Here is a 23934-nt window from a genome sequence, read left to right as displayed (position 1 = left end):
CTGTTGCATCTACAGTTTCTAGAACAGTGCCTGGAATATAGCAGGTGCCTAATAAATATTTGTTGAACTAAATGCTAAATGAATTTTTTAAATATATTGAGTATCTACTACACAGTGAGTAGTAGAGACTCAACAAGGAAATAATTCTTACCCTAAAGGGATTCAAAGCCTGGGTGACTTAAGGCAGTTGGTTTTCTACCCTATTACACAGCCATTAAATTTCACTCAGCAGGGACTTCCCTGGTGGTGCAGTAGTTAAGACTCTGCCTGCCCATGCAGGGGACACAGGTTCGATCCCTGGTCCGGGAAGATCCCACATGCTAAGGAGCAACTAAGCCCGTGCGCCACAACTACTGAGCCTGCGCTCTAGAGCCGGTGATCCACAACGAGAGAAGCCACCGCAATGAGAAGCCCATGCACCACAACGAAGAGTAGCCCCTGCTCGCAATTAGAGAGAGCCTGTGCACAGCAACGAAGAACCAACGCAGCCAAAAATAAAATAAATTTATTTAAATAAATATAATTAATTAAAAATTTCACTCAGCAACTGGCAGATTCCTGGAGATTCAGGTCACCTGATTTCCAAAAATAGTCTATGATTCCAGATTATTCATTAAAGTGATTAGGTCTCTCATTTTGCCTGGGCCAGACCCTGTTTACAACTGTTGTTCTGCCCACTAGTGGTACCCCCTTCTGCTCTCAGAAGTGTCCCAGCTTATATGATAAATTACATGCTCATCTTATTCATTGTCAGCCAACTACTAATAATTCATAACTATTGCTAGTTAGAGCAGCTTAACCACATAAACTATATCAATTCAGGAATGTGGTAGGTCAAATCATATTTCCAGAAAGGAGCAACTTCCTAAGTTAAAAATCTGAGAAAAAAAAAAAAGGGTGGATCTATTCTCTTAGCTCCAATTAGTGAGTGCACTCATGAGGCCAGAATTTCCCAAGATATGTTCAACAGTTCTGAGAAGTGAAAATGAGAGTTACGTGTGAAATATAAAGTAGGTGGAGGATTCTTTAATGTGCCAGAAGCTATCCTGCAAACTTCACTTGCATTTCCTCATCATTACTATTATGACTCTCATTTTACAGATGATGAAATTGAGGCTTAGAGAGGTTAAGTAACTTATCCAAGGTCTCACGGATACACTTCTTTGTGACTTCCTGCCCCCAACCACTATGTCCATTGCTTCTCAAACAAGTAAATAATGAGATCAAAGTTTCCTGTGCTTAAGTAGTTTTGAGGAATGCTGGGTTAAACTACGTTAGGTATGCTACCTTTCTATAGAGCTTTTTACTGTTTGTAATATGTCAAAGTGCTTGGCACATCTTCAAGAGGTGATACGGGCACAGTGTCTCAATCACTAACTGGGATGCAGGACGCTTTTTGTGAGCACACTTTCTGCAGAGCAAACTTTGGCCAGTGCTGCTTTAGTAATCTGAGCAGGGCCAGCGATCCCCTTTTCTATGAGTCAGCCCTGTGTGTGTATGAACACAGCCCTACACACTGAGTCAGTCTTCCTTTGAGCGGCTCCAGTTTTCTCTACTCTGAAAGGAAGAGGAGACCATCCTTAGATCCCTGAGTCTTCATGGTCCTAGGGTTGATACTTACATGTATGCTTTTAACCACCTATCATTGTGCCTTTTCACGCCCCATACTGAACTTTCTGGTTTTTCACCTCAACTTCTTCTCATTTACAAACCTAGAAGTGTCCATGGGGGAACCTATACGGTTTTTTTTTGGGGGGGGCCAATGTCCTTAATACAATTTAATAGGTGAAACCTCTGCAAATTTTGTCATTTGCAACAACATGGATGGACTTGGAGGACATTATGCTGAGTGAAATAAGTCAGAGAGAAAGACAAATACTCTATGATATCACTTATATGTGAAATCTAAAAAATAAAACAAACTAGTGAATATAACATAAGAAGCAGACCCACAGATATAGAGAACGAACTAATGGTCACCAGTGGGGAGAGGGTAGTGGTGAGGGGCAATACAGGGGTAGGGGATTAAGAGGTACAACCCATATGTATAAAATGAATAAGCTACAAGGATACATTGCACAGCACAGGGAATATAGCCAATATTTTATAGTAACTATAAATGGAGTATAATCTTTAAAAATTGATTTACTATATTGTACACCTGAAACATATGATACTGTAAATCAACTATAACTCAATAAAAATTTTAAAAATAGGTGAAACCTCCTGATCACTTGAAGCACAGGAAATGAAGATGAGAAAAGAAGGACTTTTTTATAGGGTAGAGAGAACAAACGTGGCCATTTTTAGTCCTCTCTGAGACTTTCAGGTGGGTGGATAGGGGGTAGATGTGGAGGCGAGGTGGAGAGGGAGTGAAGGGTTGTACCTGCATTTTTCAGCTAAGCAAATTTCTATTTTCTGGGTCCAGCCTAGGGTGCTTTGATTTCAGAGAAAGGGAAGCTACAGATAAAGGAATTAAAGGGCAGGATCAGAATCCCTCCTACCCCCTCTTGTCACTGACAGGGGCAATGGCTGACCTTGTGTGTTTAGGTCCCTAGTGCAGTAGGATTGAGTTTCCAATGGCTTTGGTCACTCAGTTATGAGCATCTTCCACTTTTCTTTCTTCTCCCCTCCCACCTCCCCTTCCCTCTCCTCAAAACCTTTCTCTCTCCTCCTGAGTCACTGGAACTCACTGGTTTCAGAAGCCACTCTTGCTGTGACCCAGGCAAGCCAGTTCCGGCATCGGAAGTACCCCGGCCTAGCTATTGTTCCATGGCCTATATACCTGATACAAAACACTTTCTAACAAAATGCAGCCACTTAACCCTTCCCCACCCTTCTGTGTTGGGCAGGAAATGTTTTTGCTTTCATAAATGTTCATTATAAGGCTTCCGTAGATCAGCCCCTATGAAAACGTTTTTTCAAGAAATTCTGATAAAAATCAATATGCACAGACAATTCAGTTTCCCACCTCCTCCTTGACTTGTACAGTCCCATTTTTCAGCAAAGCGTCATTGGGGTCTTCAAGTCGTCGCAGAGCCTTGGTCTGGAAATCGATCCCGCATGGTCACCCTAGAGGGCGCATTGTCTACGTGTTCTGCGAGGAGCCAGACGGCGCTCGCTCCCAGGCTCCATAAAAGGGGAGGAGGCGGATCAGTTTCCTTCTCTCATTGAGAAAGAGGATTGGAAGGCCGGGGGTATAAAGCCGCGCAGAGAGCGTGAAACAAAGCAGTCGGATCGGAATTGGACTTGGGAAGCGCCGTGTCGAGTCAGGCATAAAACTTGTCGGAGGAGAGGAATGAGCCTGCTCCTCTAGCTCTCCTCGTCTGCGCGGCGCTTCAGGGGTTCCCGCCAGCCTTGCGATTTATTTTTATATATCTGCTTTTTATAGAAAGAGAAATATATATATATTTTTTCCTCTTAAGTGAAAATTTCTGTTTCGAGAGAAAATAAGGCAAGATCAATGAAGGAGAGAAGAGCCAGCCAGAAATTATCCAGTAAATCTATCATGGATCCTAATCAGAACGTGAAATGCAAGATAGTAGTGGTGGGAGACAGTCAGTGTGGGAAAACCGCGCTGCTGCACGTCTTCGCCAAAGACTGCTTCCCCGAGGTGAGTGTGGCCCGCCGGGGCTGCGAGGAGGGGGGCGGCCCGGGGCGCCCCCGCGTCGAGGTGGGTGTCCCCTGACTTTCCCCCCTTCACCCGTTTTTCTTTTTTTTCGGCCGTCTTTCTCACCATTTACTACTTTCCTCCTGGTTAGACTGCCCGGAAAGGGAAAGTGGGCTGGAAGAGTTGAGGGGTTGGGATGCGCCTGCACGTTCTGCCGCTAGCTTCTGAAACTTGTTCGGTCCTGTGTGCAGAATCTGGGGTTGGGAGATTTGGATCCTTGGGTCTTGGAGGATACGGGTGGGGCGACAGGGAAGTTAGGGGTTTCGGAAGGGTCCGCGTGTTCAGTGTGAGATCTGGTGGGTGCGGGTTTTGGGGTTTCGTTTTTCAGTTGGAGAGTGGGGAGGCGATTATCAGAGGGTGTTCTGCGGGTGTCGTGCATTTTAAGATAACCTCTTTGCCCTCTTTTTTTCCCCTGTCCATCTTGTCCAGAATTACGTCCCTACGGTGTTTGAGAATTACACGGCCAGTTTTGAAATCGACACACAAAGAATAGAGTTGAGCCTGTGGGACACTTCGGGTAAGAGAGTCATCGGACCGCGTGGCGTTCGGGCGGGTTTCCAACCGCTCAGGGGTGCGCGGCGGGTAGCGGGACTCCGCGCCTGGCACGCTCTCAGCACGGGCCAGCGCGCCACCAGCGCTCGCTGTGCGCCGCTCCTTTAACTTTGCTTCTTACGAGGGATTCCCTGCTGGGTGAAAATTGTGTCCCTTCTGAGTGGGGGTGGGGGAACGACATTGGGTCGGGGGGAAAGTTGTGGGAAGAGAAGGGCGTTCTTTGCCCGAGGGGTGACCCAGTGGTAGAAAATGCTTGTAGCCGGGTGGCCGCGGAGCTGTGCCCGAGTCGTCTCGGGGCGGCCGGGAAGGCCAAATGTTGGGGGCATGCGTGTGCCGCCTTGGAATCAACTGGCTCTCGGATGCGAGCGCGCCCCTCCAGGATCTAACCTGCTGCTTGGTGGGTAGGCGGGGAGCGCGGAGAGGGTGGTGGGAGGTGGGAGAAAAACCCCAAAGCAACGCAGTTACAGGCGGATTCCACGCTTGGGGAGAGAGTAAAGTGAGCGCAAGCAGCCGCGGCGCTCGTGACGCCTACTGCCTGGAATGCGCTGGCTGCGCGGGCAGCACCCGGCTGGCGGTCGCCGGGCCTCCTCTCCGAGCTGCAGGCCGGCCGCCCGCGCCGCCTCGGTGCCGAGCGGCAGATCCGAGCCTCCCCCGCCCCCGTGAACACTTGGTGTCCCCCGGCCCACGCCATTCCCTCCTGACCCATTGCATCACCCTCCTCCAGTCTACAAGGCGGGCCGTCCTATTCGCCTTTGACCTTCCCGTCCAGTTGAATTATTGACACGGTGAATTATTTTCAAGGGTCTGGGGTTCAAGGCCGGGTTATCGCCTTCCCACGCGCCCACCCACCAACCTGGCGCGCGATGGTAGGGAGGGCCGGTTACAGCGCGGAGGGGAAGGCTTCCCCGCGCGGCCGTTAGGGGTTCGGGCTGGGCCAGGCGCGGTGGGGGCGGGAGCATCCCCGGGAACCTCCGGCTGGAAGGCAGGCACCCGCCGCCCCAGCCTGCGGTGCCTGGCGGCGGAGTGCCGTTCCCAGGAAGGGCGTAGCCTCTGGAGCAGGAGGACGAGCCAGTGGGAAGGCCGGGTGAAGGCCCCTGAGCTTAGGTCTGGGAGTTAAGCAGGGAGCTGGGCTGTCGCGGGTGAACCGAGCCAAATCCCGGGTGAAACTAGGGAGGAGAAGCACGCGAGTGCCAGCACGCAGGCTTTGCGTCGGGCGGGAAGGCCCGCGAGGTGAACCTGCGCTCAGTTGGGAGTGGCCTCGTGGAGGTGCTTCTGGGCTGTGCGAGCTTCCCACAGCCCTCGACTTTAACCTCTGGAGCCCCCGAGGGACGCAGGGGATTAGAGAGCACAAGGACGAGACCTTGACTGACAGGGTCGCCGGAGGCAGTGCCGGCACAAAGGCAAGTGAGAAGTCTCGCTCGAGCGCCTCTCACGGTTGGTGCCAGATGCTCCTAGGGCTGCCGTAAGATATGCAGATTTTGTTTCTCCCTAGAGAGTCAGGCTCTTCCTGGAGCCTCGCCAAGGGTAGCAGAACCGGGACCTCACCGTGTTTGTACTGAGGATTGCACCCTTGAAACTATAGGGAAGATGGTGATAGACGGAATTCTAGTATTTTCTTATTTCAGTAGTTTCCATCATCAGATTTGTACACAGCCTAGTACTTAATGGGCTCAAATTCCCAGACATATCATGGTATTTGTTACGCCTAGTGGGCAGGACAGCTGGTATGGTACCAATAATTAACACCGATTCTCAGCCTCCTCCCCCAGCCTGTTTGGACCTAATGCGTGATAAGAATTATTTAGGTATGGGGTCTGTGAGTCTGATCCGGTCGTTGATACAAAGCTATGTTTAGATTTAGCTACTGGTTACCACAGACTTCTGTATGCAGATCCTCTACCTCCCTGAGTCTCATTTCATCATCCAAAAAGAAAAGGATACAGAACCACATAATGTGCAGGATCTCTCCCAGCTGTATACTTCTTGACTTTAGATCACCAGACAGGCAAGTCTTTTTGTTTCCAGGCTGTTGGTTGGCTTCAGCTCTTAGTCCCAGTGGATCTGCCATCCCATCCTGCAGTTTTCACGACCTACAAAGCAAGCCAGGCTCTGAACAGAGCCACTGCTTTCTGGTGGATTTAAGAAGGAGACACATTTGGGCAGGGAGGGGGCATGGGTGGGCTTATAGGAATATTGGGTTGTGCGTCCCATCTCAAGCTTCAGCGGTCACAGGACCACCAATGGAGATTTTAAATTAGGTGCCCAAAGAGTCAAATTGACTTTTTTTTTTTTTTTTTAAAGAAGAGAAAAGGCACATGTTTAACAAAGCCTAGAAAACAAAATGTGGGTAGTTTATAGTTGGAAGCTCTGCTTCACATGTGCAGATACATATCACTTCGTATAATTTCAAGTATTTAGTCCAAACTACAGTTTGTGGTCTCTGCACACATAGCATCATGCCTTGCACACAGTAGTCACCCAATAAAATCTGTTGAATGAACAAATGAATAATCATATGCGTCGCTTCCAAGGAGATGAGATTCCCTGATATTTATTACCACTGAATTACCTGTGCACAAAGAATGGCAACTTTATAAATATTGCCTTTCATCAAATTAAAGATAATCACCTGAAATGAAGTCTGTAGTGAAATAATCACTTCTATTTTTGTTTAATGAAACAAAACCTATGCATATTTAACTAAAATATAAAGGTTTGAACTGTGATTAAGAAAATACCACACAGCAAAATTATCCAGTAATGAAATCTTAGTTCAAATTTAGATTGAGTTTTATACATAATGGGGAAAAGGCATAAAGGAATTATTTAGAATCCCATTGTGTTGTTTGTGAGGTGAAATGTGAGTTAATTAAACACAGTCATGAAGCATTGCCTGGATTCTAGGAATAGACTGTTTCCACCGAAAATGTTTTATCATTCATGAGTGGAATACATCTAGCAAGAACTGTTGCATCAGCAACGAATCATTTCAAGTATCTTTAACCGTTTTTCATTTCATCTCAAGCTTTTCATGGCAAATTTCTGAACAGGATTATTTTTTGACAAACATTTGACATTTTCTTTGCCCACTAAGACATTTATTTAGTTTGGGTTGTGAAAATAATTGTGTATGCCTGATGCCTCTTGATACATTTATTTTTTCCAACTGCTATCAGTTTAACTCTGGAGAAAATATCCAAGCCAAGTGTCTAAAGTCCTAAATGTCAGATTTTTTTTTTTCCCCTTCTAGAACTTTGTGAAAGTTAGAGGGAAAATGAGGCATGTAACTTCTCCTACGTAGGGAGAGAGATGGCATAAACTTTGCCCTTTGAATGGCATTCACATCCTGCTTAGCCTCCTAGCAGACATTAGGAGATGGAAGCTGTTCTCATATCCGGTTTCTGTACTTGGACAGCTTCTCATAAGGGGGTCTCCTTTCCCCCCAGCAGCATACGATTATGCACAGGCAGAGCTCTGCCAGTTTGGGTGTAGGAAAGAACATCAAGTGGAATTAGGATTTGTGGGGCCTCGTTGCACCAAGAGAAAAGATAATTCATTCCCTACTTTCTGAGGCACAGTAATGGATAGTCTCATTTTCTCTCTCCCTCTTTCCCTCGTCCTTTCTGCATCTACTATGTGCAGGGCTTCTCTCAGGCCTTAGAGACACAGAGTTAATTAAAATATGGTCCTACCCCTAAGATGCATACAATCCAGGTAAGGCAGAGAGTGGGGGGAAGGAAGCCCTCCCCACTTAGTGAGGCTCACATGCAACCTATGATGAGCCCATTTTGTCAGATTCTTGAACCCAAGTGCCCTTTCCATCCGATTGCTGTGGGTTTCCCTTGTTAGGCATCCCTAACGCTGATAGATCTTCTAGATCCTCAGGCAGGAAACTTTTCCCGCCGCCCCCAAGGCACACACCAATTAAAGAAGCAGCCACAAATGGCACTTTGCCAGTCATTTTCTTATGGCTGCTTAAAGTTATTCCAGCCCCCCTAAAAGGAAACACAATTTGAAAAGATACATGCACCCCAATGTTCATTGCAGCACTGTTTACCATAGCCAGGACATGAAAACAAGCTAAGGGTCCATCGACAGAGGAATGGGTAAAGAAGCTGTACATGTATACAACGGAATATTACTCAGCCATAAAAAAAATGAAATAATGCCCTTTGCAGCAACATGGATGGACCTAGAGATTGTCATACTGAGTGAAGTCAGACAGAGATAGACAAATATCATATGATATCACGTATGTGTGGAATCTAAAAAAATGGTACAAATGAACTTATTTACAAAACAAATAGAGTCACAGATGTAGAAAACAAACATGGTTACGTGGGGGAAAGTGGGATGGGGAGGGATAAATTGGGAGATTGGGATTGACATATACACACTACTATATATAAAATAGATAATCAACAAGGACATACTGTATAGCACAGGGAACTCTACTCAATACTCTGTAATGGCCTATATATATGGGAAAAGAATCTAAAAGAGTGGGTATATGTATATATGCAACTGGTTCACTTTGCTGTACACCTGAAGCTAACACAGCGTTATAAATCAACTACACTCCAATAAAAATTAAAAGAAAAAAAAAGGAAACAAAACCCTCTTATAAATAACGGCACTGTGACTCCTCTAAAAGGGAGGATTTTTGACTATCTCTAAAAGGTAGTCTTTGGATACAGGTCTATGATTTCTTGATTTTAATGAGAAATATTTCCTATTCCCTTTCATTGATAATAAGATGAGCATTTTGATTAAAAGCTGCAGAAATGCTCCTGTTGATTTTTCAAATTCACTCAGTGAGTTTCTGCAAAACAATGGGTAATGGTTTCAACATTTTGAAGTGATAAGTGAGACCAAAGTAGTCTTGTGCTTCAGAATCTGCCAGATTTGCCAAGCATAGAGGCAATTTGTAGCATGAAGCCAGTGTCTACTAATAATAGAAACTTTGTCACTTAAGGATCACCATATCTTTTCCTAAGTGATTTGATTGCAGTGTAATTTCAGCACATGTGATTTAGGGAGTAATAATCATTCGTTTCAGCTTTTAACCAGGGCAAGTTAATGCACATTTTATTTAAGGCATATTGTGAGTTTTAAAATACTCGATTCAGCTGCTAATATTCGCCCACAATAACTATGCTGTTGCCTCATAAACATTCTTTTGAATCCTGTCCTGATACAAGGTTCTTTTAGGCCACGAGTGCTAAAGTTAGCACTTCCTGTACTAGTTTTTAGCAGTATTAACAGAGGATGTAGTATTCTTAGAGAAGAGAGGAAAATCTTAATTACTCATGGCCTGACTTTGAGGACAAACTCCTCTATAGCCGTAAGTCTGCCTATCAATATATTGTTATATTTATAGATCATACATCAGGTTTGAAGAATAGTCTCAGTGACAAGCACTCTTGAAATATTTCTTAACAGGGATGGAAACGTTTCAGCAATGTGGAGGTTAGTAAATAATTAACCCAGAAAAGCAGCATCAAAAAGATCACTGGTCCCTTTTTTTGTGATTTAAGATGTAAATTAACACATCAAGGCAAGACTTATAGAAATGATTGAAACCAGTGAACATTTTTTAGGGCATTTGGTGTGCATGAACTCTGCTAAAGGCTGTGGGAGCAGGGACAAGCCTGGCTAGGACAGTGCCTGCCCTAAAGGTACTCACTGTCTAGTACTTGTTTATAGGAGGCTGGGCCTGGAGGTTCTAAAGCTGGATTCACTTAGCAAGAAGATCCAAAAAACTGTTGAAGGCTGCAGGGCTAGCCCAAGCCCCCTGACTTGTGACTCATCGAAGCCCACCACAATTTCTTCCTCATCTCTCGAAGTTGACTCAGTTCTTAAGAACTCTTTAACATCCCTCCCACTTGGAAACATGCTTACGTTGAATGACTATCAGGGAGAACAAGATTCTGAAAGTTGAGGAATTTTAACTTAACCTTGTTAGAGAAAGAGGGAGGGCAAGAATTTATGAAGAAGCCAAAGAAGGATGTGTGCTTGTGTTGTGAATATCAAGGGCAAAATTGCACAAAACCAGTTAGATCATAGGTAGTAATGAGTCTAGGAGCTTAGAGTTCCAAAGCCAGGTTCAACTCTTGAGTTTTCTCCCTGAAACTCTGTAAGAGATGTGGGTTAAAGGCAAAACAGCCCTGAGTTTGGATAGTGATTTCTAGTAAGAAGTACGTAAAACTGCATTTGGAGAATTGTCCACTGTGCAGTGATTTCCGTTGAAACTATAGATCAAAAAAAGGAGGAAGATATTAATTCCCTTTCTAAGTTTATATCTGTGTCTAGATCTCTGTCTCTCTCTGTCTCTCTAATTTAAACCCCATTTAGTGTCAGGTTTTTTCCCATCTGGTTTCTTGCTAAGTTGCACGTTTTCAGTGAGGCATCCAGATTGATCATTCTGATGCCACGTGAAATAACCAGATGTTTTCTCATTAATCCAGTTCTTTTGCGTTAGATGTGACACCAAGGACCAAGTAGTTCCTCCAGCTAGCTCATGGTGTCTGGTGGTCCATGCCAAATGAATTACTTGTGTCTCAACCATTTTCTGTTGCCCTTTAAATGTCTCCTCAGTTACTATATATTGCCAACTTTACTCAGAGACCCCCTTGACATAACAGAAATTTCACTGGCATGAACGTAAGCTGCCTCAGAAGTCCAACCAGGTGTTGTACACATTAGCTTTGAAACATGAGCCTGATGACGTAGTATGTGGCAGGGCAGATTCACTCATGGGTTATTCCTGAAAGATAATATAATTTTTTTAGAAGTATACCTATCTACTCGTATCCCTAAAGTTCTGTGACTTACTGTAGTTCCACTTTAAGTAAAATGTTTTGATTCTTATATTTTTAAAGTATCTCAGTAAGATTGGGAGTTTAACCCTAAACCTTTATTTAAAGCTCAAAAATAGTCTTATTTCTACCTCTTTGACTTTCTATACAACTACGTATCTGCATTGTTCCCGGAAATTGAAAATATTGATTCTTTTCTCAGTAGCAACAGAGAAATGCCCCCAAATTTTCATAAAATCTGTTTATAATTTCTGTTAAGCTGAACCTATAGAAGAAACAAAATATCCTTCCTGGCAATACTTGTTGCATATTTGAGGTCCCGGTGCCTGTAGTGCAGACTGCTTGGAAAAAGAGTTCAACAGTCTTATACTGAGCCAGACCCAAAGTTCTGCCTGGACTTGATTCACATTCCTGAGATGATTGCTGATTTGGAGCTTTCACTCTGAGTGGAGATGGCATGACGAAATGGAATCTTGTAATAACTGGGCAGATCATCCACATGGTAACTGCTGTTGGGTACAGGTGTTCCCTTGGTGATCACTAAAAACACCAAAAGTTAATATATTTTCTCTCCCCAAAATATGCAGTATCCCTGATTTTATTGTTCTAGGTAGGAATTTCTTATGGGAGAAAGAGAAGTTGTTCAATTTAAGGTTCAAGTAAAAGAAGTTGTATTTATGAAATAGTCAACTAGAGTTTTCAGTTCTCAAGCTCCTATAAAGCCTCCCGGTGTTTGAACTCGTTTTGCAAAAGGTTCCCTAAAGCCTCCCTTTTGGGCATGAATCTTCTTACATTTAATTATGTACATATATGGTGTGTTCTCTGTCTTTGTGAAGAGATGACTTAAGCAGACAGGTATGTGTCTGCAGAAGTAGTTTCTGGGTGAGGCACTTTGTGACCATTCTTGGGCTGGAAAGACGGCTCTCACCCAGAATTAATGATCTTGAAGACAAAGATGGGTAGACCTGAACAGTTTCAGAAGCCTTTTGGAACTTTGCTGATGTTTGCCAAACTCGAAGGACTCAGAGAACCTCACATGGCACTATTCCAGTCCCCACCCAAGCAAAGCTTGTTCTCTGTGGGGTTTGGGAGCACACTTTTTGCATATGTGGTGTCATCGTTTCTTTACAGTGTGGAATTTCTTGAAATTTCCCTTTTGATGATCTGATGGTTAAATAGAAAGGACCTTGGAATACTGCTGGGTGCTTAATGTTACACAAAGTATAAGAGAAATGCTGCATCTGAGAACTATCACGTGCAAGAAAGCCTATTCCACATGGTGAGTTTTATTTGACAAGCAAAGCTCAGTACCAAGACTAACTGACTTTAGATCTAGTAGAGTACATACTACATGTATGTCAGTACCTACTATATACTGCAGTTAAAGTTCAGTTCTTTTCTACATAATACACAATTTTTCAGTGTTCTTTCTTGCCTTGTGTTTAGTTCTATAGTTACCTTGGAAGCTTTTCACATGCATCTTTAAAAAAAAATCTGTAGAAGTTAATATTTTACTGTTTGACTTAACAGAATGCTGTAAGGCTTTTCTGGAGGGATGGAGGAGTGAGGGGCAGGTATTGTTCCTGTCTCATCGACTTGCTTTCTGCTTCTTCCTTTGGTGTCACTTCTCCCTCCCTGTATTGCTTCTCACTTCATAGGGGCATTCCTGGAATTCCTCTTTATTTTTTCTTGGGTGACGACTTAGCCCCCGCGTGCCTGTGATCACACCATGCACCCTCAAGCTTTGCTTTTCTTCCTTGCTTTGTGTGGTAGCTTGGGCTTTATAGGCAAGAATTCCAAGTGCTTAAATGCAGAGTAAACACTTGCAAGTTACACTGGATTCACCCTCCCCACCCCCCCACCCCGGGTCCCACACCCTCCCACACCCCGCCCGAAGGTCGTGCTTAGCCGGTGGATTGTTAGATTCTTCCTGGTAGGACAGTTCTTTTATCATTCTCTATCAGTTTTCTTTTTTTACTCTGAAAAAATACAGACCATGGATTTTTCTATTCAAAGTTTTAACCATGCCCTATCAAAAAATATAATGGGGCTTCCCTGGTGGCGCAGTGGTTGGGAGTCTGCCTGCCGATGCAGGGGACACGGGTTCGTGCCCTGGTCGGGGAAGATCCCACATGCCACGGAGATCCCACATGCCGAGGAGTGGCTGGGCCCGTGAGCCATGGCCACTCAGCTTGCGCGTCCGGAGCCTGTGCTCCACAATGGGAGAGGCCACAACAGTGAGAGGCCCATGTACCGCAGAAAAAAAAAAAAAAAAAAAGAATAAGTGGTCTTGTTAAGTTCAATGACAAATTACTCTTGTAGTTAGTGGTTGGGCAAATTATGCTTATAACTAATAAATGTGGAGATCAGTTTTATTACTACCTTTGGACACTCTTGTGGATCTAAAAGCGCTGTTCGTTAGCAAAAGTAATAGGACAGATCAAAGTGTCACTCCTAATTAGATCTTGTTAAAGCTCTTAAAAATTACTTATGTACCTCAACAAGGAAGGTGACATATTTCTCATGAACCTTAATATATATATATATATATATTTAATATGTATGTTCATTCAAAACATTAAACCAAATAAAAACAAAAGCAGAATCAAACCTCCATAAGAATTTGGTTTCAGTTGCAAACTCCACTTCATTTTAAAGTCAGGCCAGTACCTACATTTTGCAGATATTTGGGTACACCCACTAAGTACAGAAGGCAGTTCCCTTGATTCTAGGAAGCAGGAGTCTCCAGCAGTGACAGAGGGCTGAAGAAGATAAAGCCACATCCCCTTTGTGGCCATAAAATGGGAGGGGGAGAGAAGCCCAGTACACAAAGGGAGGGGTGTTCTCTGCAGCCACGTGGTGGCTTGGAAGTTAAAACCATTCCTCTGGATTTTCCCAGTAGTTCAAATTTTGATTACTCTATTTTAGCACCCTTGTAATTCTCCAACTGTCTTTCCTTAATTTTGTGTCTGGGAAAGATGGTTTTCACTGTTAATGTAGAGTAGTCTTAGATCAGAGATTAGCAGTGTGTACTTACTTTCATCTTAGTCAAAGATTATGTCCTGAAGGAATAAGGCACCTGGAGAAGCCTGTCCTCCAGAGTTCAGGTCTGCTGGAGACTGAAAAATATCCACAGCGAGATAGTTTTCTTCCCAATGGGAGTGATTTCCAAGAAGGGAGATCTCTGAAGCCTAGTTAGGCTTCTGACATCCTGAATTGTTGGAACACTGTGACTTTCTAGATTTGGGGTCAGGTCATCTCCTGCTAACTTGGAAGAGCGGAGGAAATCCTCGTGTATGTGTCTGGTATTTGGATTTCCACTCTATGATCTGGAATTTTCTGATTCCATGTTTAGAAAAAGAGATTCCGCAATAATTACAGCAGAAGCTGTGTCCAGGTTAGACTTTGGACACGGAAACAGAAGCTGCAATTCAGAAAGTCTGAACTTCACAGAACAAATATGGAAATGCCAGTGTATCCATGTATAGTGATAAGCCATCTCATTTCTGACCCTCTCAAAAATGTTGAAGTTAATGAACTATTTGTGAATTTTTCTTGTAACCTCAGATTTTTTTTTTTTGAGTGGCTGAGAAGGCAGCAGCCACAGCGTGTCGTTTTCAGCAAACAGCCTTTCAGAAAGAAGCTTTCAGAAACAGCCTATTCTTACAGGCCTTACTATTTTAAATGGCTTTTTTTTTTTTTTTTTAACTTTAAACGCTTTAAGCTTTTGGAAAGTATCTTTTTGTTGTCAGTCTCTACTCCATCAGGGTCCTGATTCCAGATGTGGGCAGGGAGCTGCTGTAGCTCAGGACAGATTCTGGCTTAGTTGTTCTATATTTGTTCACACTTTTCTTCCTGATTCCTAGAACATTTCCCTTTCTTCTTGCCTGAAGTTGTCCCTTTCCATCCCTAAAGCAGCTGGTGAAAAAGCCACAGCGTTCCTGGGGTTGCTTAGTGAATGCTAGGAACCCACAATATCCTGTGAAAAGGGGATGATGCACCCTAACTACGGACAGTAACTTTGAGATCTCAAGAGCAGCCTCCTGAAAAATTTTGTTTTGATAGAAATGTAAAAGATTATTTGAAAAGCTTCTTTAGTTCTTTCTCTTTCCCTGACTTTGACTTTTGAGGTTTTGATTTATCAGGGGACAACATGTCATGTTTTTCTGCTAGAAATGGAAGGTGATGTCAAAATGAAATTGGGTTTCAAAAAGTCTGGTGGCTTAGATTTTTTTTCTCTATTCTGGAGTCAAATTATATATATACGTGTATATATATATATATATATATATATATACACATTCCTAGGAAAATGATTTCATGTTGTTCTTGTGACATGTCAGTATACTGAAAATGATTTTTCAAAAAATAAATAGCATGGCCGGCTGTTATTTGATTTTATAGACACACCATTTTATAATAACTGGCCTCATGCAATTGCCCATCCTTTGGGATTTTTAAAAGAATGGAAGAAATTTCCTAAACGACCAGAGGGGGTTCTGTGGTTAAATTAATCGGCTGGTAACTTGAACCTTTAGGGAACCCTGGATTTAACTCAGGCTCAGATCCTTGGATCATGCCTTGATGTCACTCCCAGAGATGGAAAAGTGTAAAAAGGTGACAGGATCCAGTATGGCATTTATTACATTCTTTGGTTGTAACAGGAAGAGAGTCTATACAGGGTTTGGGGATAAGTTTAAGTACGCAAGCTCAAAGGTCATGGCTTATACAAACTTGTAACTTGGAGATAAGGTGGTGCTGATAAGGTTCACGATGCTGAACCCACCCTTTTCCTCCCTCCCCCATTCTCCATTGTACGAACAGAGTGATCTTGAATATCGGGCTCTTTCCCAAGAAGTAGCTCCTGTGACTGTGCTTGCTACCACTCAGCTTTCGATAGCAACAGCACAGCCATAGCCATAGTTAAGACTTCTTGATCCGTTACTAAGTGACAGGCACTGCCCAGGTTTATTGAATCCCAGGTAGGTACTGTTGTCATCTTCCTTTCATGCGTGAAGAATCGGAGGCACAGAGACCTGAAGCCGCCTGCCCCCGTCTTGCAGTGGTGGAGGTGGATTTGTACTCCAGACCATCTGGTTCCAGATGCTTCTGCCCTCCACCTAGGTGCCTTTGGGCTCTACTCTTTGAACTGTACAGATTTCAACTTAAGATCCCGGCTCCTCCCCTCGAATTTAAGTCAGATACAAGTGAGGTTTCCTTGTCTTCTAGTAGAAATGAATATAGTACTACTCGGCTTTTGTTTGCTTTCTTTTCCAAGAACTAGAGGAGATGGGAGCCACGTGACCATCCAAGGATTCAATTCAAAAGGGCAGAGTTCATGCATGACAGGCTAAGGGGATATTCATCTGAAAACCTGTGTTTCTTTGTTTCTTCTCAGGTTCTCCTTACTATGACAACGTCCGGCCCCTCTCTTACCCAGATTCAGATGCTGTGCTGATTTGCTTTGACATCAGTAGACCAGAGACGCTGGACAGTGTCCTGAAAAAGGCAAGTGCTGGGGAGTGATGACGCAGATCAGTACTGGCCCAGATATGAAGTAGAAACATGTGGTTGGCTGGGAGCTCAAACACTGCAGTTAATTCCCTGCTGTACGTCTTGTAATTAAAACACTGAAAAGGACACTCGCACATTATAACAGGGTTTCCACTCCTATGTGTCCCAAGTTTTGATGATGAACCTGCTCAACATTTTATTTCATTTTAAGGAACAAAATACCCTTTTAAGACCCTCTGTGTTTATCCTTTGGGTGGCAGTGGGGCAGCTAAAAATACTGATACTCCATTACTGCTAAGTGTGTCTTCCTTCTTTCCGTCCTTCATTCACCCTGTAGCTTGTGCTTTACTTTACAGGTTTACTCTTGACCTCAATTCAGGGATTGAAATGAATGCAGTAATAGCTGTTTTAGTAAAGAAGCTGTATTTCAGTAGTGATGTTATTTATTAGAAACGGAAATAGAATAAATAAGGGAGGAGTAGGGGTGTGTTTACAGACATTAGACCAGGTGATGTCAGATACTAGTAAACACGGTCGTGTACACATGTCACAGATGATATCACATAGCTAGTTTCTGGAGGCAAAGGTAGTGTGAGGTTCTGTAGGTGGGGAAGGAATCTGAGGAAGCTCTGGATGGAACCCGGGGGGGTCAGGAGGAAGGCACCCTATGGCAGGTGGGTCACAGGTCCTGGGGAGGCTGGGCGGGGGGCGGGGAGCATTCCTTGGGCTCTGCCAACCTAGGACTAAGCCTCCGGGTAGGTAGAGAAAGGCATATGCCCGTCCAAGGACCACCGTGTATTAGCCTCTAGCTGACGTCTCAGTCCTGGCCTGAGTGCTGTGGGGTTTCGGAATCAGACCTTCCCTAGAACCCCCTTCTTCTCCACGCACTCAGGCTTAGTCAGAGGATGTGCTTAAGAGCACGGCAGTGTCCTCGTGTTTTGTGTGTTTTAGTTTATTTTTCCTTATCATGTTTGACTGCTGGCCTTGTGTGTCATTACGAAATTAGGATTTGAAGGTTAATCATCCCCCCTACCCCGTCTCTTTACTAAACATGACAAATATAGTTAGTTCAATGAAATATGAATTTCTTAAAAGATTAAAGGCTCTTTTTAGCTTTCAATTTTGAGTAATGTTTGTACCTAGCACAAATAATGCGACTGTCAGATTCTGGCAGGAATACACCTTTCCTTCCTTCGGTGCTTGTGAATAATTGCTAGACCTGGGCAGGCCAGAGCCATCACACGGCTGAGGAACAGCGTAGCAGCTTGTCTCTTGCTTGTCTGTAGATAAAAGAGACTGCTTCTGTACTGGAGTTCTTACTTGATGTAGTATCGGGTTATGCATAATTTATGATGAAAAGCCTTGCTCCTGTTTTATTTTGCTTTTGTCTGCTAAGACCAAATGTGTAGTGACTTTGGCCTTAGAGATATTAATGAGTGTGTTTTACATTTGTGTGAAGTTTAAGGCTCATAATAATCCCTGCTATGGTTTGTCTTGATTAATTGAATCCTTTAAGTCCTTGAATATCAAAGAGGTTACGGTGACTTAGAGCTGAAGAGATCTTATTCTTTTTTTCAATTCACCTTCTAGTTCTTTCTCCAGTGTCATCTAGCACACGATAGATGCCTCTAAATAGTGCTAGAAGGAAGGAGGGGAGGGAGGGCGGGAGGGAGGAGTTGGTGGATAAATTAGGCTCTTATGGAAAGTATGTATTATTCCCTTCAATCCACGGGTGTGCTTTGGACTAGAGTTCGTTGCCCACAGTTCTAGATCTGGAGATGTCTCCTCTAGAGGTCTTTTAAATTACTCCTGCAGGATGTCACTTTTATCTAGTATTATAGACATGACTTAATCACCCCCACTCTCTTGTGAATTCCTTTCCAGAAGACTCAGCTACATCTTAATCATCTCTGTAACCACCACAGTATTTCGTAGAGCACTGAGTACGTATTTGTGAATGTGGGCAGGGAGAGACAGGTGCAGGTTCCCGATCTCAGCCCCGGAGCTGAGCTCTCCTGTGAACACTCTGAGCTCCTGACTCTCACCCTGATGGCCATCTCAAGCTTGAGGAAGTGAAACCACAAAAAGTCATCCATTTGCTCTTTAAGAGGACAGTTGGAATTCCCTGCCAGGCATTTCTGGAGGTTCTAAGAGTTCTTGTTGGGTCATGAAACAACTAGCCAAAGTAGACTAAATTAATAACTTACGTCATTTAAGACTAACTCAAGGATGTATGAGTCATGGGACCAGATGCCTCCCTGATAACCTGAGATAGGCCTTTGCAAATGTCATGGTCTCTGTTGATTCAGCCACACCAATGGAAGGTCCTTAAAGGCAGGACATTCTGTTCTGTTAACTCTATCTCCAGTCTCTGGAATCTCAGTAGAGATTTCAGCACATGGTGGCTGCTCAGTCTCTCTAGGTGGGATTAGTGAATGTACATCTGTGCTTGTGTTGGCTCTGCCTTATTCCCAGTCTTCCATGCTGGGAAGTACCAGCTCAACATATCTGAGGATGTAGTCACTTGTTAGAATATATAATTATCCTTAAGGCACTTTTATCTTTCAGAGATTAAGAAATTGCCTTAGTTACTCTCTCACAACACCCAACAGGTCTCTTGCAGTAGGGACAGTTCATGAGTCACCGAGAAGAAGAATATGGTTCCCTAATGGATCCGCTTTAAAAAGCAGCAACATTTAATGTCTAGGTAGAAGATAAATGCAAGTTTGCTTCTGCATCTGAAGTGACAATTTCTTTTAAATGTCCTTTTTGAGTCCCATTTCCAACGCCTGCCGGTGGAGACCTTGTTTTCCACTTTATGGATGCCAGCACTTTGTTAATTTTTCATCTTCTTTTCCCCCCCCATAGTGGAAAGGTGAAATCCAGGAGTTTTGTCCCAACACCAAGATGCTCTTGGTCGGCTGCAAATCTGATCTTCGGACAGATGTCAGTACATTAGTAGAGCTCTCAAACCACAGGCAGACTCCAGTGTCCTATGACCAGGTACGTATGTAGTCAGTGGGCACACATACATTTTAGAATGTCAGAAATGGAACATCATTCGTAGGAAATAAAATAAAAAGTAGCTGCTTTTCTAAAGGCTCAACCAGGGGTCAAGGCCAGGCGCTAGCCCCTTTTTCTCCTAAGATGCAGAATAAGCACCATGTGTCCAGGCCGTGACCATCTGTAAAAGATGAGAAGGGCTGGCGTTTCTGTGCTTCTGCCTTCACAGCAACGATCCCAGCCCCTTCCTGGCAGCCCATTGCTCAGATTAATGTAACAACCGCTAAGTGAGCACCAAAGTGATCTGGGAAAAGGTTTGGCTGAAATTGTGGTGATACTTTGATTCTGGACTCTCTCAAAGAGCTTTCCAGTACTTATTTAGCAGTTGACTGTGTAAGGATTCGTGTGTGTGTGTGTGTATACATAAGACGTGTTTGGAAAAAAAAATCCTTTAAAATGTGAAATGCTCTGTCATTCGGTAGGGGACTCACAAAGTGATATTTGATCACTTGAGTGCAGAAACAGTGGCTCAGAGTCAACCCTCTGTATCTCTGCAACTCTCACTGGGTTTAAAGTGAAATAGATTTTAAGAGAGAATGTGGTCAAAATCAGTAATACTCTTAAAGTTAATCTTATTTTACACTCAGCAACACAATACAATACAATACTTTAAAAAGGCCACTGTCAGTAAAATCGAGCACTCCAGAAAACTGTCTTTTAGAGCTTCATCATTTCTGCACGCATTCCCCTCAAGCATTTAGAAAGGAGGGGAATTGATTTCAGAAGTTCATTCTCTTAAAACTTACAACCAGATTCTAAAGAGAGTTCGTGTTGAAACAGCTAGAATTTTATTTAGTATTCATCGTTTGACCATTCATACTGTGGTCTTCTTTGTCCTTCATTCCAATTAACAAAAATCTGGCTAGGTAAATAAGTCATTTTGATGCACACATGCTTATTATTGTGTCCACTGGTTGTCTGCTCCGCATTTAGAAATTACATATTTTGTGTCTCCTAAGTAAGTTGTAGATGCTAGAAAGTATTATTCCTTTCCTCAATTTATTTTGTCCCTAAGACATAATCATATACGTTTCAAAATTGATTCTAAATTCTCTTACCCCTGTTTTTTTGTACAGCTTGTCTATTAGTCTTGAGTGCCATTTACGCTCAAGAAAAGAGAAATTGAGTGCCCCATGAGGTGCTGGAACAGGCTCAAGGGGCCAGATCACCCTCCCAGAGCATTTAAATTCATGGTCTTCAGCTTTTTTACTCTCTTCCAATAGTAAGATTCTCTGGGTAATTCTTAGAATCACCCATACTAACCATTTGATCGTGACCCTTGTTTATTGATGACCCAATGACATTAGATCAGCCTTTAGCACCTCTGGGAAGTCAAGCAGTGTCTACTGAGTGATGATAATTGGACATCTTAGGATTGGGTCTTGGCTGCAAATATTTATGAAATAATAAATAAGGCAATTCAAATGTAAAAAATTGTTTTTCGTCAATACTTAGAAAATTCAGTTAACATGAGAAACATTTTGCTATGCATTATTTCGTGGTGTTAGAAGACACACTTCCCCAAAGACTTATTGCTGATCACAGGCCCTTTTTCTTTGCTTCTCAGGGGGCAAATATGGCCAAACAGATCGGAGCAGCTACTTACATCGAATGCTCGGCTTTACAGTCAGAAAACAGTGTCAGAGACATTTTTCATGTGGCCACCTTGGCATGTGTAAACAAGACAAATAAAAACGTTAAGCGGAACAAATCGCAGAGGGCGACAAAGCGGATTTCACACATGCCCAGCAGACCAGATCTCTCCGCGGTGGCTACGGACTTACGAAAGGACAAAGCCAAGAGTTGCACTGTGATGTGAATCTCTGGTTATCTTTAAGGAGGACAAGGAAACCTAGTGTGGAAAACACCACCAACAAAAAAAAAAAGGTGAAGTCTGAGCAAAGTGCATAGCCAAAGTCACGTATTCTGGAGGCTTAGGAGGCATTTGGAAGGATGCTCATCTTTTTGGAATCCTGTCCTTAGGTTCGGCATGTAGAACAAGCGGTGAGAAGTGAGTTCATTGAAGAGTTTTGAAGCGTGACTTGAAAAATATGCCAAAAAAAGAGAGATTCAGATGGGCTAGAGGGCGAGGAGGAATGCGAGGACCTCCAAGAAGAAAAACCACGCTCTGAATGGTGCTTGCGTTTTTGTTTTCTTTGTTACAATCTATTCATGGATCTCTACTTTGATTTAATTTTTAAGTGTTTTAATCTCCTTTACAAAAAGTATATATTAATACACCGTCCTCATTGGGGAACTGGCACTGTGACCTTAGCATTTAGTTTTCTAGAGGATGTGATCTAATTTCCTCCTAGCTCATCATTAAAATGGAAATTGTATCAGGACCCATGGGATATCCAGAGGAAAAGTTGGTGAGGCTTTGAAATCTTGCCATCCTGAAGATAGCTGAGCGAGATGGTTCTCAAGAAAGGCTTTTGCAGTCTTGCAAGATATGCAGACCAGCACTACCAAGATTGAATAGGTCAGCTAGAAAAAAAGGGTCAATTTTTATTCAGTCTGATGGTTCTGTTCATCCCTGTGATTGTCATTAAAAAGTGGTAAATTGCTCAATGTGATATTTTTGTGTGCTATTTAGAAAAGAGGGTGTGTGGTTTGTTTGGTTTTTTTTTGCCATCGTTGATAAAAATGCAAAGTCAAATAAAAGGTGTCTTGGTTTGACGTCATGGAATGGTCCAAGGGGGGAAAAAATGTAGGTACTATTTTCATCTGAAGAGATAACGAATGCAGGATAGTAGCAGAAAGCACAGTTTGTGAGTTAAGCCGTCCGGAATTAAGATACCAAAAGTACAAAGCAAAAGACCTCTTTTGGGATGAAGCTCCGAAGTTGGCAGTATCTGATGATCAGTTTGTTTATTTCACTTTCTTTCAATGAACATGATACAGAAGGACCCTCTGATCCAAGCTTTCGAGAATCCTTAGAGGAAAATTGTGTGATGTCAGTCCTGACACCATCCTAGGGCATCTCTAGAGAGTGATTGCTAAACCTCACTTAACCAGATTCCACCAAGGCCCGTGTTTGATACTTTATCACTATCGTTGCATAAAAGAGTCAGCATTTAAAATAGTTTACAGATATTTTTTGACCAGTTACTTTTAGAGCTTCTTTCAGAGAAGAAACCAGATCTGACCTTTTTATTGTTGGCGCTTGTTGAAAACGAGCTTTCTTTCCAATGATAAAGCTTCATTTTTGAAGTGTTGAAGCTGTGCTCCCATTCAATTGTGGCAGGAAGGAGATTAAGGTAATTACAGCATTCAGTCTGTGTCTTACGAGCATTTTGTTCTGTCTCTGCAAGAAAATACCATTCCAGTCATTTCCCACGAAATACAGACATTTTACCAACATGCTATGCTTTGATTGATGCAGCATTATGCTTTGGGCAGTATTACGAAATAGCTGGCAAGTGCTTTCTGTATTTAAATATTGTAAAAAGAAAATAAGTTATAACTGTTATAAAGCAGAACTTCCATTGCAGTTTTTTAAATGTTGAAGTCACTTTGTATGTTTGTTTGGTCAATGTTTCTGCAGTATTTATTAAAACATACTTTTTTTTTCTTCAAATAAAAAAGTAACCATGTCTTTGTCTAAACGTGATCTGCCTTTTATTACCTACTTCCTGATATAGCTATTTAGTTTTCTTTAATAGAGGTGACTGTAAGATCTGACCTAACATTTCCTGGGTGAGTAGGCCTTGGAAGTTTTTGATTTCTGGCAGAAGTCAGAGTTTGTTAGGGGAAGATAAATCTGTGTATATAAAAGGTTTTCATGATGGGGGCTTCCCTGGTGGCGCAGTGGTTGAGAGTCTGCCTGCCGATGCAGGGAACGCGGGTTCGTGCCCCGGTCCAGGAAGATGCCATATGCCGTGGAGCAGCTAGGCCCGTGAGCCATGGCCGCTGAGCCCGCGCGTCCAGAGCCTGTGCTCCGCAACGGGAGAGGCCACAACAGTGAGAAGCCCGCGTACTGCAAAAAAAAAAAAAAAAAAAAAAAAAAAAAGGTTTTCATGATGATTTCAGGTCCCAAGAAGGACATGGAGTGTAATTAGACTAAGTGATTTGACCATAAACAGAAAAGAGCCACGACACTGCCTAGGATTAATTCGTAGAAAATGTGGAACTTTCCTTCAACAGTTTAGTAATAAACCAGTATGATGCAGTCTCAGGTCACAGGTTTAATTCTGATGATGAGCCTAGTTTGCTACCCTGCCCGCTGGAGCCCCAAGCTACGCTTCCTAAACCAGCGTCCACCTTGCAACGCGTGCTGTTGTTCGCAGAAACCTATTGTATAGGTGACCCAGGACC

At 43.1% G+C, this 23934-nt stretch overlaps 1 protein-coding gene across 1 annotated transcript; it reads left to right on the top strand.

The window, feature by feature from the left end:
- Positions 1–3230: 3230 nt before the first annotated feature.
- RND3 (Rho family GTPase 3) lies at positions 3231–23221 on the top strand. The gene is made up of 5 exons (XM_065880563.1): positions 3231–3613; positions 4100–4187; positions 16439–16548; positions 19423–19557; positions 21185–23221. Exons 1-5 carry the CDS (start codon positions 3464–3466, stop codon positions 21434–21436), a joined length of 735 nt encoding a protein of 244 aa, XP_065736635.1. The 5' UTR covers positions 3231–3463; the 3' UTR covers positions 21437–23221.
- Positions 23222–23934: the final 713 nt, after the last annotated feature.

The sequence above is a fragment of the Phocoena phocoena genome, chromosome 7 (genome assembly GCF_963924675.1).
Source record: "Phocoena phocoena chromosome 7, mPhoPho1.1, whole genome shotgun sequence".
Lineage (NCBI taxonomy): Eukaryota > Metazoa > Chordata > Mammalia > Artiodactyla > Phocoenidae > Phocoena > Phocoena phocoena.
Note: the sequence above shows the minus strand (reverse complement) of the source record. Positions and strands in the feature narration are given on the sequence as shown.